The sequence below is a fragment of the Cupressus sempervirens genome, chromosome 7 (genome assembly GCF_028749045.1).
Source record: "Cupressus sempervirens isolate cs-2001-9-10 chromosome 7, ASM2874904v1, whole genome shotgun sequence".
NCBI lineage: Eukaryota > Viridiplantae > Streptophyta > Pinopsida > Cupressales > Cupressaceae > Cupressus > Cupressus sempervirens.
In genome coordinates, this window is record NC_143124.1 from 278194860 (window position 1) to 278209901 (window position 15042).

Sequence of the window (15042 nt, forward strand, 5' to 3'; positions counted from 1 at the left end):
AATAGAGTATTCAATGTCTTTTATGCCTACCTATCATATAAAAGCTGTGGGAAGAGAAGTTGGCACTAGAATGGGATTTTAATTGCTCACTCTGGTAACTGGTTACCTTTTCTGTCATATTGGATTCTAGTTGCTTAAAACCGCTGACTAATGTAATGTCCCGTTTTGGTTGACATCATTTTGCGTGCCGAATCAGCGTATCATGGACTCTCGTAGACTGGTGGTTGTGATGAGAGGTCATTTTGGTGTTTATTTAAGGATTGGATGGCTTATTATGCTCTTGGAGATATTATTTTATCATTACTTTTTTATACGCGGCCTACATGTTATAATTTTAAGTTGAGTTGCACTTTTTATTTTATAAAGTTATTTAATTATAAAAGTGCATTATAATGGATGCTTCTAGAAGTTCTTAGTAACTTCTTAGAAAAGTGAATAAATAGAGGGCTTGGCCTCTCATTTGCATGGACGGGATTTGATAATTCAACTACATTCTCTTTGAGCATTTGTGGCACCATCCAAGTCTACAAATATTCAGCATAATCCTTGAGAACGATACCTCTCAAGAGATTGCATAACTGAGGAAGTGAAAGACCTTCCGAAGGGTTGCACTTTGGAAGTGGTATTCAACCATTTCAAGTTGAGCTTAATTTGTATACTCAGACTACCTGAGGGTTTGATTTCTTTGAAAAAAGTAGAACCGAAAAAAAAGCAGGCCGAAAAAGCAAAGTGAAAAAGCAAATCCAAAAAAAAAGTAAGTAGAAAAGCGCAGAATTGAAAAAGCAGTCCGAAAAAGCAGCTCGGAAAAGAAGATACGAAAAAGCAGATCCGAAAAAACAATTCGAAAAAGCATTTCAAGTTGAGCTTCATTGAGTTTTCAGACTAGGGTTGAAAGTGAACATCTCTGGAGTCATTTTGGTGAAAAGATTGCATCATATTTGTTAGAAGGGTTTTGTAAAGTCTGGGACAATATTTATGCACATATCTGATGCAGAACTGGTCATTTTCAAAGATCAGATTGGGAGCATATTTGGAGTCATAAATTCATCATACCTGGTTAGAAATTCAAGTTGCCAATTTCTTTGCATTCCTAATACCTGGGCGATTCAGACTATGCTTGATTTAGCACCATTTGGAGAAGGAAACAATTTATACTAAAATCAAACAGGGCTGTACAGTATGGCTGTACTTGCAGACTGTACAGTTGCTGGATTTGGGACAGATTAAGGTTGCAGCCTGATCACTGTATCTTCAGCATATAGACAACATTGTTGCATCATTCCCAGTTCTTCTTTTAATTACAATTATCCGAATATATGTTGTATATGAGAGTTTAATGGATAAAGTCACTGCTGTATATGCGAGATGCATTTCTAAATGTCAGTTGTTGTTCATGCGACAAGAAAGACTATGAATTTTGTCTCTGTTTGTACCCAGGTGCATAGGACATTGGTATATCTTGTATAGTGACAAAAAAGGCATGTTTAATCCTTTGTAATCAGTCATGACAGTGCACTGTTAATTTAGTAGAAGACCAAAAATTACTGGTAATCTGAAGTTGTAATTGATTGTAAGAGCAACAACATCTTAATTGAATGCGTATATATATATATATATATTGGCACTGTTTGGGTATCATGGAGTAGGGTGGACTTATAATTTAACAAATATTTCTTTCAGCATTTTATATCTCAGCAGTGTAGTTGATTGCTTGCCAAGTGTTTGATGAAATTGCTTAGCACATATTCAGTATGTTACATTGCACAGTTCAGACTACATGCCAAGTGTTTGACGTAATTGCATAGTTCAGTGTTAGTAGTTTTTAGTGACCTTTGAGTAAGGGTCATTACAATTAATCGCCTTCAGTAGATGATCACACCATTGTCTTCCTGCCACACACATTTGCATCCATGACTCACCTTGGGAAACCAATGGTTTTGGTTGTTATTGCACTTATGCCTGCAGCACATGGCATTTTGCTAGCTTTTTACCATGCATATGGATAATGTCTAGCTAAATGATCTTGTTACAGATCAAATGACTGTTAAAGATCATGTACTGAACTTTGACAGCATCATGTGCTTTTAAGCAGCACTCCAGTAGATTTATACTCATTTCGACAGCTTTCTGGTCATTTCAGTATCAACAGCTTCACTTCATAAATTGGCCCCTACAATTTTGGCAGTAATACCAGATAAATTCAATTGAAAACAACTTTCTTTGGCAGCCTCTATCATCTGTGGTAGTATATTGGAATCAAATGTATAAAAAAGATCTTCATGTCTTGATAAATTTCTGCACATGAGACCCCACAGATACATAGAATTTATTCTGCATCCTGTTAGGTTTGATTTCATGCTTGAAGTTGGAGCTTTCAAAATGTTTTACTGAATCATTTTGATCTAACATAATACTTCTTAGTCTTTAATAAAAAATTACACCATCCTTTTATTTATTGTCTCTATGCAATGTCGTCCTTCAAATTTAAGCTCTTAAGAGCATTAGCTGGTCTGCCTTAAGGAGGAAGACATTTAAGTTAAAATGTGCATGTATCTGTGAGCTATTTCTGCACTCTCTGGCTGTCATTATTTACAATTTACTAGTTATTTGAGAGTAAGATGTTAATGCAATAAACATATTGCAAGGTTCTCAGTGTAAATATATTTTGAAATGCTAAAATTAGCATGCCAGATCTAGCTTATTTCAGTTATACTTTATCTTTTATTTTTGGCATGTGCTATTTTTATCCTGGTTAATTTAATACTAATATACCTTCTGTTTGAATGCAGATTATAGCATCTTTTTATCAACATCTTGTGGTTCAAAGAAAGGTGTACATCTTATGCCCCTTGTCATTTTGATTAGTTTGTTGTTCGATTTTGGTTTGCTTTCATCATCTTGTCACTAAGGATGAAATTCTTTAGTAATAATTTGATCATAAATTATTTTAATTTGGTTAAAGTTTCAGTTCATTGCATTGTTCATTTGCGGATATTAATAAAATTGATTACTACTTTTATTGGGAAGGAAACTACATTATTTATATAGGATAAACAAAATAGAAAAAAATGAAAGCTTTTGGTATCCAAGCAAGGTTGAGTAAAGATTACAAAAATTTGATGAATGTGCATAAAGCTTGTTGTGGTGATTAGAAATAATTGCTTGTAGGTGCCAAATGTGGAAAACGAAAACGACTTAAAAATGAATCATATTCTTATTTTCCTAATGTTAATGATAAAATGTATACATAGAACGCTGGCATAATTAGTAAAAACATATAAGGTGAGGAATTTAAGCCTTCATTCCACACGTTATTTATGGCGAGTCACCGTCCTTTCTACCATTGTGAAGTCTAGAGCAGATTCTTCCCTCACTGTGTTAAACTCACATTACTAGTCTCTCTGCTTAGCCTCCTTTCCTTGGTCTCTTTCCTAGAGGATGCATTGTTGTAAAACGTCTGTGGCTTCACTGAAAATTAGCTTTTTTTGAACTAGGAAACTTTTGGTTATAGGCAACTACTGGAAATGCTGATTAGTCATTGAGCTTTGTTAAGTAACACGAATCGTGTCTGCATATGTAATTATATTGCCATTTTTATTGATATATTCCAAATGCAGATTTGGATCTCCTATAAATATGAGAGGAGGGAGACATGAAGAGACATGTCTCCAAGGTTTAATCCAAAGTAACGGGACTCGGACCTAGCTTGGACTCGGCAAGGGTAACTTGACTCGTGACCCGGCTCGGACTCGGCAGTGTCTTGACAAAGTGAAAAAACCTCGAAATTTTGAGATTTTTTAGGATTTAAAGAACATTCCATGCACCCATTTTTGAATAAAGCTTAAAGACACAATAACATCATTAAATAGAAGATAATTTGATCATAATGGACGTACTTGAAAGTCAAACATAAATCGATTACATATGTACAATACTACAAAGGTAAATTGCTAAATACTAGTAACTAAATAGTAGCTGAAGGAAATATTGTAAAAGTAAAACATAGAATCATATATAAAATGATAAATCCATGCAACCCATCAAAATGTATATGTATTATGAAATCCAACACATCAATAGTCATCATCGAATGTTCCAAATTCTGATCATATGTTAAGTTAAACAGAAAGTTAAAACAAGACTTTAGCTATGGCTCCTAGTCCTCATCATCATCGTCATTATCATCGTCATCGTCATCGCCATCCTCATCCCTAACCTCAACCTCAGGCTTAGTATAATCTATAAAATGCCTCTTAGTAAGGTGTCTAAGGTAGGTCCTAGATGACTGATTAGCCATAGCATCAGCCTGTGAGGTGCCTCTAGGATCAACTGTAGTTTCCGGCTCTGCCAATGCCTGTGAGGTGCCACTAGGAACAACTGGAGCTCTCTGGTCCTCTGCTGCCATAGCCACAGCCTCAGCCTAGCCCTCTCTATCTGCCTTGTCAACCCATTGTAGGTCCTCATTATCAAAGATAGGATCAGTAGCCTCAGTGATCCACTTAGACTTTGATCAACCTCTTCTAGAGTAATTGGAGAGGTGTCACTATCCAAAATCTCCCTAGTCCTAATGCGCAAGTTGTAATGCACAAAGACTAGCCTATTCATTTTCTCCACAGAAAACCTGTTACGCCTTTTTGAGTGGATGTGCTCGAACATGCTTTAGTTGCGCTCACATCCAAAAGCACTACTTGGTTGGCTCATTATGTGGATGGCGATTTGCTGAAGGTTTTTGGTTGAAGGCCCAAACATTTGCCACCATCTATTTGAATTTTGAAAAAAGGAAAAGAAAAAAATATTAGTCTCATTTCAAAATTTGAACGTTAAAGCTAGAAATTTGCAAACTAGATTGTATAAGGTTTGAGCTGCAATTTTTACCTGGCTGCAATATTGTACAACATTTGCAAATTTGACTTAAAAAAATCCTGCCTTGATGCATTATTATAGACATCCATCTCAAGCAATATATTTGTGGCATTAGTGGCCATCTTTGATATCATAGTGTATAGGCCACTAAGAACCTCCTCATCTGCCTTGAAATCTTCACGGAAATGGTATGCCGGATTGAGGTAATAAGCTGCTGTGTGGATGGGCTTATGAAGCTGATTTTGCCATCTCCTATCAATTATGTCCAAATAGGGCCATAGTTTTCCTCAACTCCTACATATTTGGCCTTAATAGCCTCCTTGGCCCTATCCATGCCCTCATATATGTAGCCCATAGAGGGGTTCTCCCCATCAGCAACTCATAGGAGGGCTACAAGGGGCTCAATGATCTACAAAACAATTATACAAAAAATAAAATTAGTGAATGATGAAACTTTGCAAAGTTGCACAATGAAAATAAAATAAAAATATGTATGAGATAAATTAATTTATAAAATTTTAAGACTTAAGCTTTTAAAATTTAAATTACCTCCACAATCTTCGAACATGGCTCCCAAAAACCTTTTTCATCATAAATGCATTTTGTTGCATCTATCCTTGCAGGGTTGGTGGCAAAGGAGAACTCCATTCTGGATAACAAACATGCACCTCAAAGCTAACCTTGAACTCAACATGGATTATAGTGTGATAAAATTAGAGGCAAATCTTGTGATACCGGGACGAGCCAATTCTTTTTTTTTCGTGTATTCCCTCATAATATTGAGGACCAAGGCATGATTATAGATGAACTTACAAAGATTATTGGCCTTAGCAACACATGATTTCACCCATTCAAGCTTGCCAATAACCTCTAACATGAGGTCAAGGCAATGGGCCACACATGGAGTCCAAAAGATTCTTGGGTGTCTCTCCATTAAAAGTTTTCTTGCAGCAATTTTAAATTAGTTAGTAAACAATAATTTTTTTTGATGTATTAAAAAACTTTTAATTTTCAAAATTTAATGAAAAATTAAAATATTTTTTTTAAAACTTAGAAAGTTAGAAGTTAAAATTTTACCTACAGCAACATAATTAGCTGCATTATCAGTCACCACTTGGACAACATTCTCTTCCCCCACTTTCCTTATGACCTCCTCAATAGCCTCACATAAGAATTTTGCAATTTTGACATGTGAGGAAGCATCTATAAACTTCAAAAACATGGTGGATCTTGAAACTGAAAATTAAACAAAATAATTATCATTCAAGAATCAATAGTCAATAAAACAAAATTTTAGTTATTCAATAATACATTAAGTTTTAGACTTCATGAAGTAGAGGATGATGAATTAGCTCCACTAGAAACAAGAAAATTTAGGAGGGTCCTATTCCTCCTATTTGTCCATCCATCCATCATAATAGTACACCCCTTTTGGTTCCAAATATTTCTATGGTCCTCCAACTCAAGTTTCATCTCCTCAACCATTTCTAGTAAGAGGGGGCCAAACCCCGCACCACAGATGGAAACCGCATCAATCATCCCTTGCCAATAAGGAGTCCTGTAACATTTATAAAAAAACATTTTAATTAGTACATTTCAAATTTTCAACATCAAGTTAAAATTATAAAATTGAATTTAAATTTTAAAACTTACAAGTTAAAAACGTAAAACAATCAAATATAAATGAAGTTGAAGTAGCTGGCTGCTATAAATGGAATGTGTTGATGCGATTTTTGTGTCACTACATAACATATTAGTAATTGGATGCTTGATACAGAATATCAAATACACAATTCCTCTCTTGAAAAGTTATCTCTCATGGGACATGAGTATAACTCCAATGTTCCTTACACCGTTGGATACTCGCTCAGTTTTATCAATGTGATTTGCTGGTAATCACGTAGGCGGCCTTACGTTTTCTTGTTTGAGAAAAATTTGGATCTTGGTGAGAAAATGGAGATGGTGGTTCGGTGTGAATGCTAGATGATGTTGATGGCGCGATGATGGCAATGTAGGGTGAATGGCGATGGAAGGTGAGAATGCCGATGTTTTGGTTTACTTCTCTAACTAACCTCTTCTAAGCATGAAATTTGGCTGCTCAACTACTACTCCTAAGAATGGAAGGTTAGCAGATGGACGGGGATCGAATCTAATGAAGGCTAACCAGCGGCCCTATCATCTTATATGCAACGCTTCAAAGGAAAGTAAACTAGATCACCACACAAAGCCTCCCAACCAGCCGCTAGGATGCTAGTGGCCTAGTGTTGACCCCTATCAAACATCTACCAAAGCTACCATGCAACTATCCATTTTATTTTACTCTTACTCTAACAACTTGAAATGAAATTGCTTCAACTTGAAAAGAAAATTTAACTATGTGGAAGTAGAAAACATGCAATAACACCCAATGTTCTTAGTCAACATGCAATGAAAAAGAGAGCACTTTGGTATTATTTTCGCAACAATTTCTCCAACCCCTCCCTTTACAAATGAGAGCCAATGGCCTTATATAGAGGTCCAAAATACAATGGACGGTAGAGATCAAAACAAGATCGACGATCCAGATTGGATCCAAAAACCCTAATTAGGGTTGCCACCCCATCGGCCAATGAGAAGATGCCACCTCATCAATGGACCAATGAAAAAAGTGCAAAAGTGGCAACCAATGAGAAGGCACCAAAATGGTGGCCAATCAGAAACAAACACTTGTCCTTGCTCTGGGGAATATTAAATGTCTCTTCAATTGCTTGTTCGCCAATGTTGGCCAACACTCTCTTCCCTTCGCCAAAAATGATGGATTTACTGTCTAGATCAAATCTGGATGCACACTCCATAATCAATTCCGGACAAGGCAAAGTAGGAGGAAAAGCTGCTGCATGTACAATTCCGCTCTTGTATATCCTCTTTGCCAAGGGGGATTGTCCTTCCTTTAGTCTGTCCCTCATCCGTATCATGTCCACTGTAGCGATATTAGTATCGGTTATTTTCTTCATTTTCGAGAAGAAGGAAGTTTTGGGCTTTATATCCTCTTTGTCTTTCTTAGCGTTTGCCCGCTTGGGATTCTTACTTGCACTATCATCCTCCATGCTCGTCGCCCTATTACGGGATGGTAGAGTGGTGGACCAAAAGGCAAAAAGAACCAAGTAGTGCAATTCTTAGAAAAGAGCGAAAAAATGGATGTCAGCTTAAGCACTCCTTGCAACTCTAGATGATGACTTTCACCTTAACTAATAATCTTACAGCAACTTTTCGGAACCCGGGATATGACATCAAAGAATTACAAATCCCTTTGCAAATTAGAAAACAAAGCCTCTAAGCTTATCCAACACTTGCCTTCTATGCAAAAATCAAACTTTCATATGTATCTCTTCTCCCAACAAAATTGCCCAAATCTGATATAAAAAATTGCAGCCCCTAGAAAATCAGAATTTTGTCTTCCACAAATTTCGGCCCCCACAAAATTCGGCTCCCACAAAATTCGGCTAAGCATGAAAAAAAAAATCTGCCCTTCCACAAAATTCACCCAAGCAAAGAAGGAGCAAAATCTGTAAAATCTGCCACCTAGGGCACAAATCGCAGCCCACAAAGTGGAGCAAAAATCCCAAAAAACGCAAAAAATCTGGCCCTTACACAAATCGCCCAACAATGGCAATGGAGAAATTGCCCAAAAATCGCCAAAAAACTGCCTTCCACCAATTTCGCCCAAGTCTGGAAATCTGCCCTTGCTTCAAATTCGCCCAAGCATGAGGAGCAAATGAATTGATGAAAATGAAATGAGAGGGGACTCCCTTTATAGCAGCTTTCACCTTCCTCCCAGGCTGGCCGACTTGATCCTATAGAGGAAAAAAAAACCAAAATTAAAGCTAAGTTAGTGGCCCACTTTAAATACTTTGCCAAAATTTTAATTTTCTAAAATGAAAACTGCACTTTTAATTTACTAATTAACCACAAATTGCAAAACGAAATTAAATGGTGCCTTGGGGATGCTAAAAATTTCTATTTAATGAGGGTTTGCTAATTAATACATCTTTGAAGTTGAATTTTGGCTAACCAAAAGCCATTTCTTAATATTAATTTACCAATTTCATTAAATACCAAAAGCTTTCAAGGCAAATTTAATCTATTAAAGCCAATTTTTGCAATTTTCCTCTAAATCGATTTTGCTAAATAATTAAAATTTTATGACAAAAAATAAAATTGCCTCTAGAGTAAAAATCGATTTTGCAATTTAACTTCCTCTTACAAAATTAAATTCTATTTCACCAAAAAAAAAAAGATTTTCCAAGAACATAAGTCTTAACGAAAAATTTTGTTATTTGAAATTCATTCAAATTTACAATTAAATCCAAATTTTCAAAAGAAATCGTCTAAGTACAAAATTCACAATCTTATCCTGCCAAGTTGAAATCAATTTTGAACTTATTCGGCCTAAGGATAGAACTGATAGCTCTGGAAAATCAAGTTGAAACCGGGTGAAAAATACATCTAACCTTCTCCACTGGCCCTAAAGGCGATTAAAAAGGGGGTCCCCAAGAATTTGGGGCGATGTGTGAAAACCTCACAACAGAATGTTGCAGAGAAACCAAAACTTGCAAATTGCTCTTATTCAAGCTTCATGGATCTCCCTGTTCCAGCCCAAGCTCTCAAGTGACAGTTGTGCACCAGGAGTTGAACGTGGTACAAAAAAATTGTCCAACCTAGATTTTCTGACTCTAGGACGAAAGGTAAAGCCAGTACTACTAGAAGAGGAGGTAGCCGTAGCACCACTAGTAGTGCAACGAATATATGCAGAAGTATGACTAGCAGAAGCACTAGGACGATAGGGGAAAGGGAAGAAGCTTCTCCAACACAATCTACTGAACTTAGCTTGGGTGTAAAACTAGACACAAGAACATTTCCAGATGAACGTGGAGGTGAATTGGAACCAATCTGAGCTAACTTTGCTAATTGTTTTTGTTTTAATTCATTTTCTTGTTCATATTTTTCTAAGGCAACATAACAAAAACGTTGAGCCTCAATAGTTGCAACTCTACAAGGCTCAATCTCATGACCACGTATGCCAGCAATATGGCATTTCAATCTATTTATTCCCCCACTATTAACGACCTTACAAAATAAGCATTTTGTTTGAGTTCTACCTCTACCCAAAAAGTCTATGATGTACTTTCAACAGAGCTTGGGTTTTTTACCTTCAAGAGCCATTATGAGTAAGTAAAAATGTAAAAGTTGTTGCAATAAGACATTTTAGACCAAATATTATCATTTAAGCTTTGTATTTTACGAAGATCTAAAGTAAAAAAAAACCCATAAACATACAAAAAAATTCATCCAAAAAACTCATAAGCATAGAGAAAAAATCATCAAAATCTAAAAAATCAACTCTTACCTCTTTGAAATGCTTTGGGAAGTGTTGAAAAGAGCTCCTATAAACTCCTTGATGATCTAAATGCAAGCTCCAATGTCACAAATGCAAGCTTTTCTCTTCTTCCTTTCTTCTAGTTGCAAAACAATAATGCTTTATTCTCTCTCTCTCTCTCTCTCTCTCTCTCTCTCTCTCTCTCTCTCTTTTTCTCACAATAGAGTGTTATGAAAGCCCCTTTAGGGTTATAAGAATAACAAAGAACAAAAAAAAAATTTAAAAAAATGGCTTTTATGATTTTTTAACCTAACTGGAAGTTTGCTGCTATGGCTGGGTCAAGTGGCTCGTGACCCACGAGTCACGACGTGACCCGTGAGTCAGGCGAGTCACGTCACCTGACCTGCCGAGCTCGGGTCACGGGTCATTTTGACTTGGCAGGCCAGTGGTGACTTGCCTACTTGGGTGACTCGCCTCACTCATGGCGAGTCACGTTACACTGGTTTAATCATCATTTAACTAATATATATATTTCATAATAATAATTAATATTATATATATATATATATACATATGTATATATGTATATGTATAATATATATATGTATTATATATAATATAATATATTTATATTATATACTATAATTGATATATTATATACTATAATATATATAATAATATATATTATTAATACATGAATATGAATATAAAGAAAATGATTATTTACCAATAACAACAATGCAACTTAGATTGAATTTATCTGACTGAAGCTACAACTTTAACACTCCCTCTTAGCTAGGGAGGATTTGTAGAACACCTTGTGCTCTCAAGTATATGATATCATCTCAATGTGATATTCTTGGAATAACATATATAAGGATATCAACATCAACACACACATATATATTAATCTATATTACATATGAAATTTGCTTCAATTCACTGAGGCTAAATCTCTCAACACTCCCTCTTTAGCAAGGAGAGAATTTCAACAATTATACTACGAGATTTGAATACCACCTTAAGTGTGGTCTATAATAAGTTAATGCCATGGTGTCCGGCAAGATTTGGCCCGAACAACCATAACAATTAATTTCATGTTGTCCGGCAAAATCTGGCCCGAAGAACCATGACAAGTGGTTATCAAGGTGTTCGGCAAAATCCAATTTGAAGAACCATGACAACACTCACTCCAACACATTTTGGTGTTAGGAGATAGATCTACTATTGATAAGATCGTCACCTTACAATAGTTACCTTTTGTTCATTATCATAACTTTCAGCACACCGGGACAACAACTTAATGTAGTCTGTTATGATAACAGGTCCAGCTATTGATAAGATTGTCACTTGTCAATAGCTCCCCTCTAAATATATACATCAATGAAAGATCATCACCTTTCATGACATAATCACAACAACATCATGTAGTAACTTAAATGATATCCACTATGAACCAAGTCAGAGGGTGGACCCACCATAGCTACTATGTAATGGGCACCTTGGAAATGCCCAAGAACTAACCAATTGCTGAAAATGATTTTAATGTCTTTGCATAGGTTTCAATCCACATAACATGAGCAAGAAGGAATTTATGCAAATTGAAGATTGAACCGCTGCTGAAATATTATTAGTTCTCAAGATGATAAAATCAAATACATAGCAATGTATTCCAAAGGCCAAACCCTAAGGGAATGATGTCGAGAATGTTACAAGAGAGGATGAACGTCCTCTAATGCCAAGACCAAATCTCTAACTCACACTTCCAAGCTTTTATCAAATGCAATTCACAATCATCCGATGCTAAACAATGAGGCTCCCACCTCTATTTATACTTTCCCTACCCCCTTCTAGAAGGAAACCAAAAATTAATTAATTACAAGTGCTAGAACCTTCCCCCTTCCAATAATTAATGCACTCTCTAGAAACTCCTCCCTTGCAATACAATAACTAATTGTGCTTTTAGAAAATTAAATTACTAGAGGCTTCCCCCTTCCCAATAATTAATACATACTCTAGAAGCTTCTCGCTTGTAATACATTAATTAATTAAATTAATTAAATAAAAGACGAGGACATTACATGCTACTAGAGGTGGAACAAAAGGTTTTCACCTCATACTTCTCTCTCATAGAGGAGAGCGCATTATAAAGAATTTCTCTTAGAACTTCTCCTCATAGAGAAGATATCATCCACAAAGGATTGCATCTCAAAATTTCTCCCTTTGAACCTCGATCTTGGGAAGTCAGGTCCTCTAGTTACTTCTTAGAGACTCTCTTCACCCAAGGATGCCTGTCAAACTCACTCTGAATTTGATATCAATTTTTTGATTTTCTACTGATAAGTCATCACTTCCTCATGATATACGTAGGAGTAGGCCTATCAACATCATGTAATCACCCACATGTATTTCTAGACTCCTTCTGAGTATCAATCTTCTAAGCTCCTGTGTTACCTTTGAAGAAGGGTCATACTCCTCCTCAATGTAGAAGAATCTCATAATCTCAATCATCAAAGATGAGATCTTTATTTTATCCATCTTGATCATCAAGGTCTTTGGAGTTACTATCATTAAGTTGAGTCTGCACAATATCTGGTAGCATTTGTAAAAACCAACTTTCTTTTCCTGTAAGAACATCCTCAAACATAAAGGAAAAGATCAAGGCAAATAATCTTTATAATATTTATGGAAATTACAAATAAGAGAGAGATAAATGTCAAACATAAGAATATTTATCTGCACATGAAGATTCAGATAGTCTTTTTAGATTATTTGAGAATGGAACATCTCCCCTCTAAATAAGGTTCAAGTAGAAATGGAACATTGACTATTATCCCCCCCACAATGTAAAATTTCCACTCATTCTTATATTGTTGAACAATTTTGTATGAAATATGACAACTCCTTTCTAAGTTCCAACTTGCTCTTTTCGTCCATTGAAGGCCCAAACATTCACTTTAGCTTAATAATATAAGTGAACAAAAACTCGTCCACAATACGCCAATATCTTGATTGAGTATTATTGTGCCACTTGAATGACTACAACTCATAGGTGAAGTTTCATTTATCATTTATTGTAGATGGTTCAATTTAAGTCACCACTTTCTTATGATGTACACAAGGGGTAAGCCCATTAAAATCACATAGTTGCATGAATTATAGTTCTCCGACTGTTACAATTTCTCAATCACTGAAGATTCCATCACAACATGGTTTACTCCCATTGAATAAATATGATCGAGATCATTAAAGTTTGGCAAAATCATATCCTCTATCTGCTCCCTCTCTTTCAAGGTTGCAGCTGATGAAAAGTCAAATGTCTAGCTCCCTCTTAATAACAAAAATACTTAGTGATATATAGAAGTCAGAATATAAATATACTTCATCTTTACTTTGTATATTCTCACAATGAATCTCTTTTATGAATGTTGAGTTTTGTAAGATCGTTTTCTGCAAATTTAATAGCACTACCATTTATTTTTGTGCTTATAAGAGTTCACAGATGTAAGATGGACTCACAATGACCAAGCCAACACTCTAGAAGCAATAACCTGCAGTTTTATTATTTAATCGAATCCTCATAATATTTGAAAACTGTAAATCCTTTTAATTTGAATAATCTTTGCCTTTTCCATTATCCCGTTCTCATTATATTGAGCAGTAAAATCTCCATTTATACCCACATATATTTATGTTTGCATGCCCTTGTATCAAAGAATAAAAATCTCATGCTCTTACAGTGTCTTAAGACCTATCCAGCACCTCCATTGAACACATTCAGGTCTGCAACTTAAATCTGGAAACTGATATAGTAGTCTGTGCAACCCAAACAAGGCAATCGGATATGTAAACTTCACACAACGCCCTCAAAAGTCATTCAAATGTTTTGAATCTAACAACAGGCTACATTAGTTTGTACAGCAATCCGATATTCCCAGCTATATAAGTCCAAGTTCCAAACAAGTCTTTATACAAGGCCCATCTCTAATCAAATAGTGACCACCCAGAAGTTATATGCATTTTTAGAAAGTGAAGGTCACACTGGTCACCACATTCCTTCTATAACTGAGAATGATTGTGATGAAAAACAGAAACGATTGATAGGAGGTTGCTGCTGCTAGCAACAGAGAGTCACTACTCTGCTCGAGTTTCTCTCCACATTTTACCTATGGTGATATGCTGTTATGTTTTAGACCTCTTGATTTTTCAGCTTCCTACACCAACTGGAAGCCTCCATCAAATATCAGCGCCAAAGAAGATACCATGTTTCTGGAAACTAAGAATTCCAATTCTGAAACTATTTCCAGTGTTGTATACACCAGTTCGCATGTGCTTCATATATATATGTTCCAGCCAACTAATAGGAAATTGCCACTATATATCAATGATTCACAGCAAGGAATTGCATGCCTAACATAGACCATGTGAAAGATCGCTCCAGCCAATACCAATGATCACAATCTGTATTCACTAGAACTTAGGTAACAATTGACGATTATACCCACGCTATTTAATATAGTGGAGCAATGCTTAGGTTTTCTAATTTAGCATCTGACATAAGCTCTCCCTGTTGTCACAGTAACTGATTTGGCAATTCATCTGATGGGGCATCGATGAGTTACAACATTCCATCAATAACTCACTCAATAATGATCTATCACAGGTGATCGTTATTCTTTCCTTGATATGACTTTTGAGTATGAATGCTTCTGTTTTTAGAGATAAATTCCCTTTACCAAATTTATAAATTTAGTGTTTCGCAATACTCCCCTGAACAATCAAACAATACCATATGTTGTTGAGGCAGGTTGTGCCAATTGCAG

General features: G+C 35.7%; 1 protein-coding gene across 2 annotated transcripts in view; it reads left to right on the forward strand.

Moving 5' to 3' along the window:
• Positions 1-15042, forward strand: part of LOC149546501 (beta-galactosidase) — a 252804-nt gene that overhangs the window by 114733 nt on the left and 123029 nt on the right. For both annotated transcript variants that reach the window (XR_016353739.1, XM_089791227.1), the window contains exon 9: positions 2790-2831. Coding sequence is in view for 1 of the 2 variants with exons in the window: in XM_089791227.1 (XP_089647353.1) it covers positions 2790-2831 (42 nt within the window). In the remaining variant the exon portion in view is untranslated. The remainder of the gene's footprint in view (positions 1-2789; positions 2832-15042) is intronic.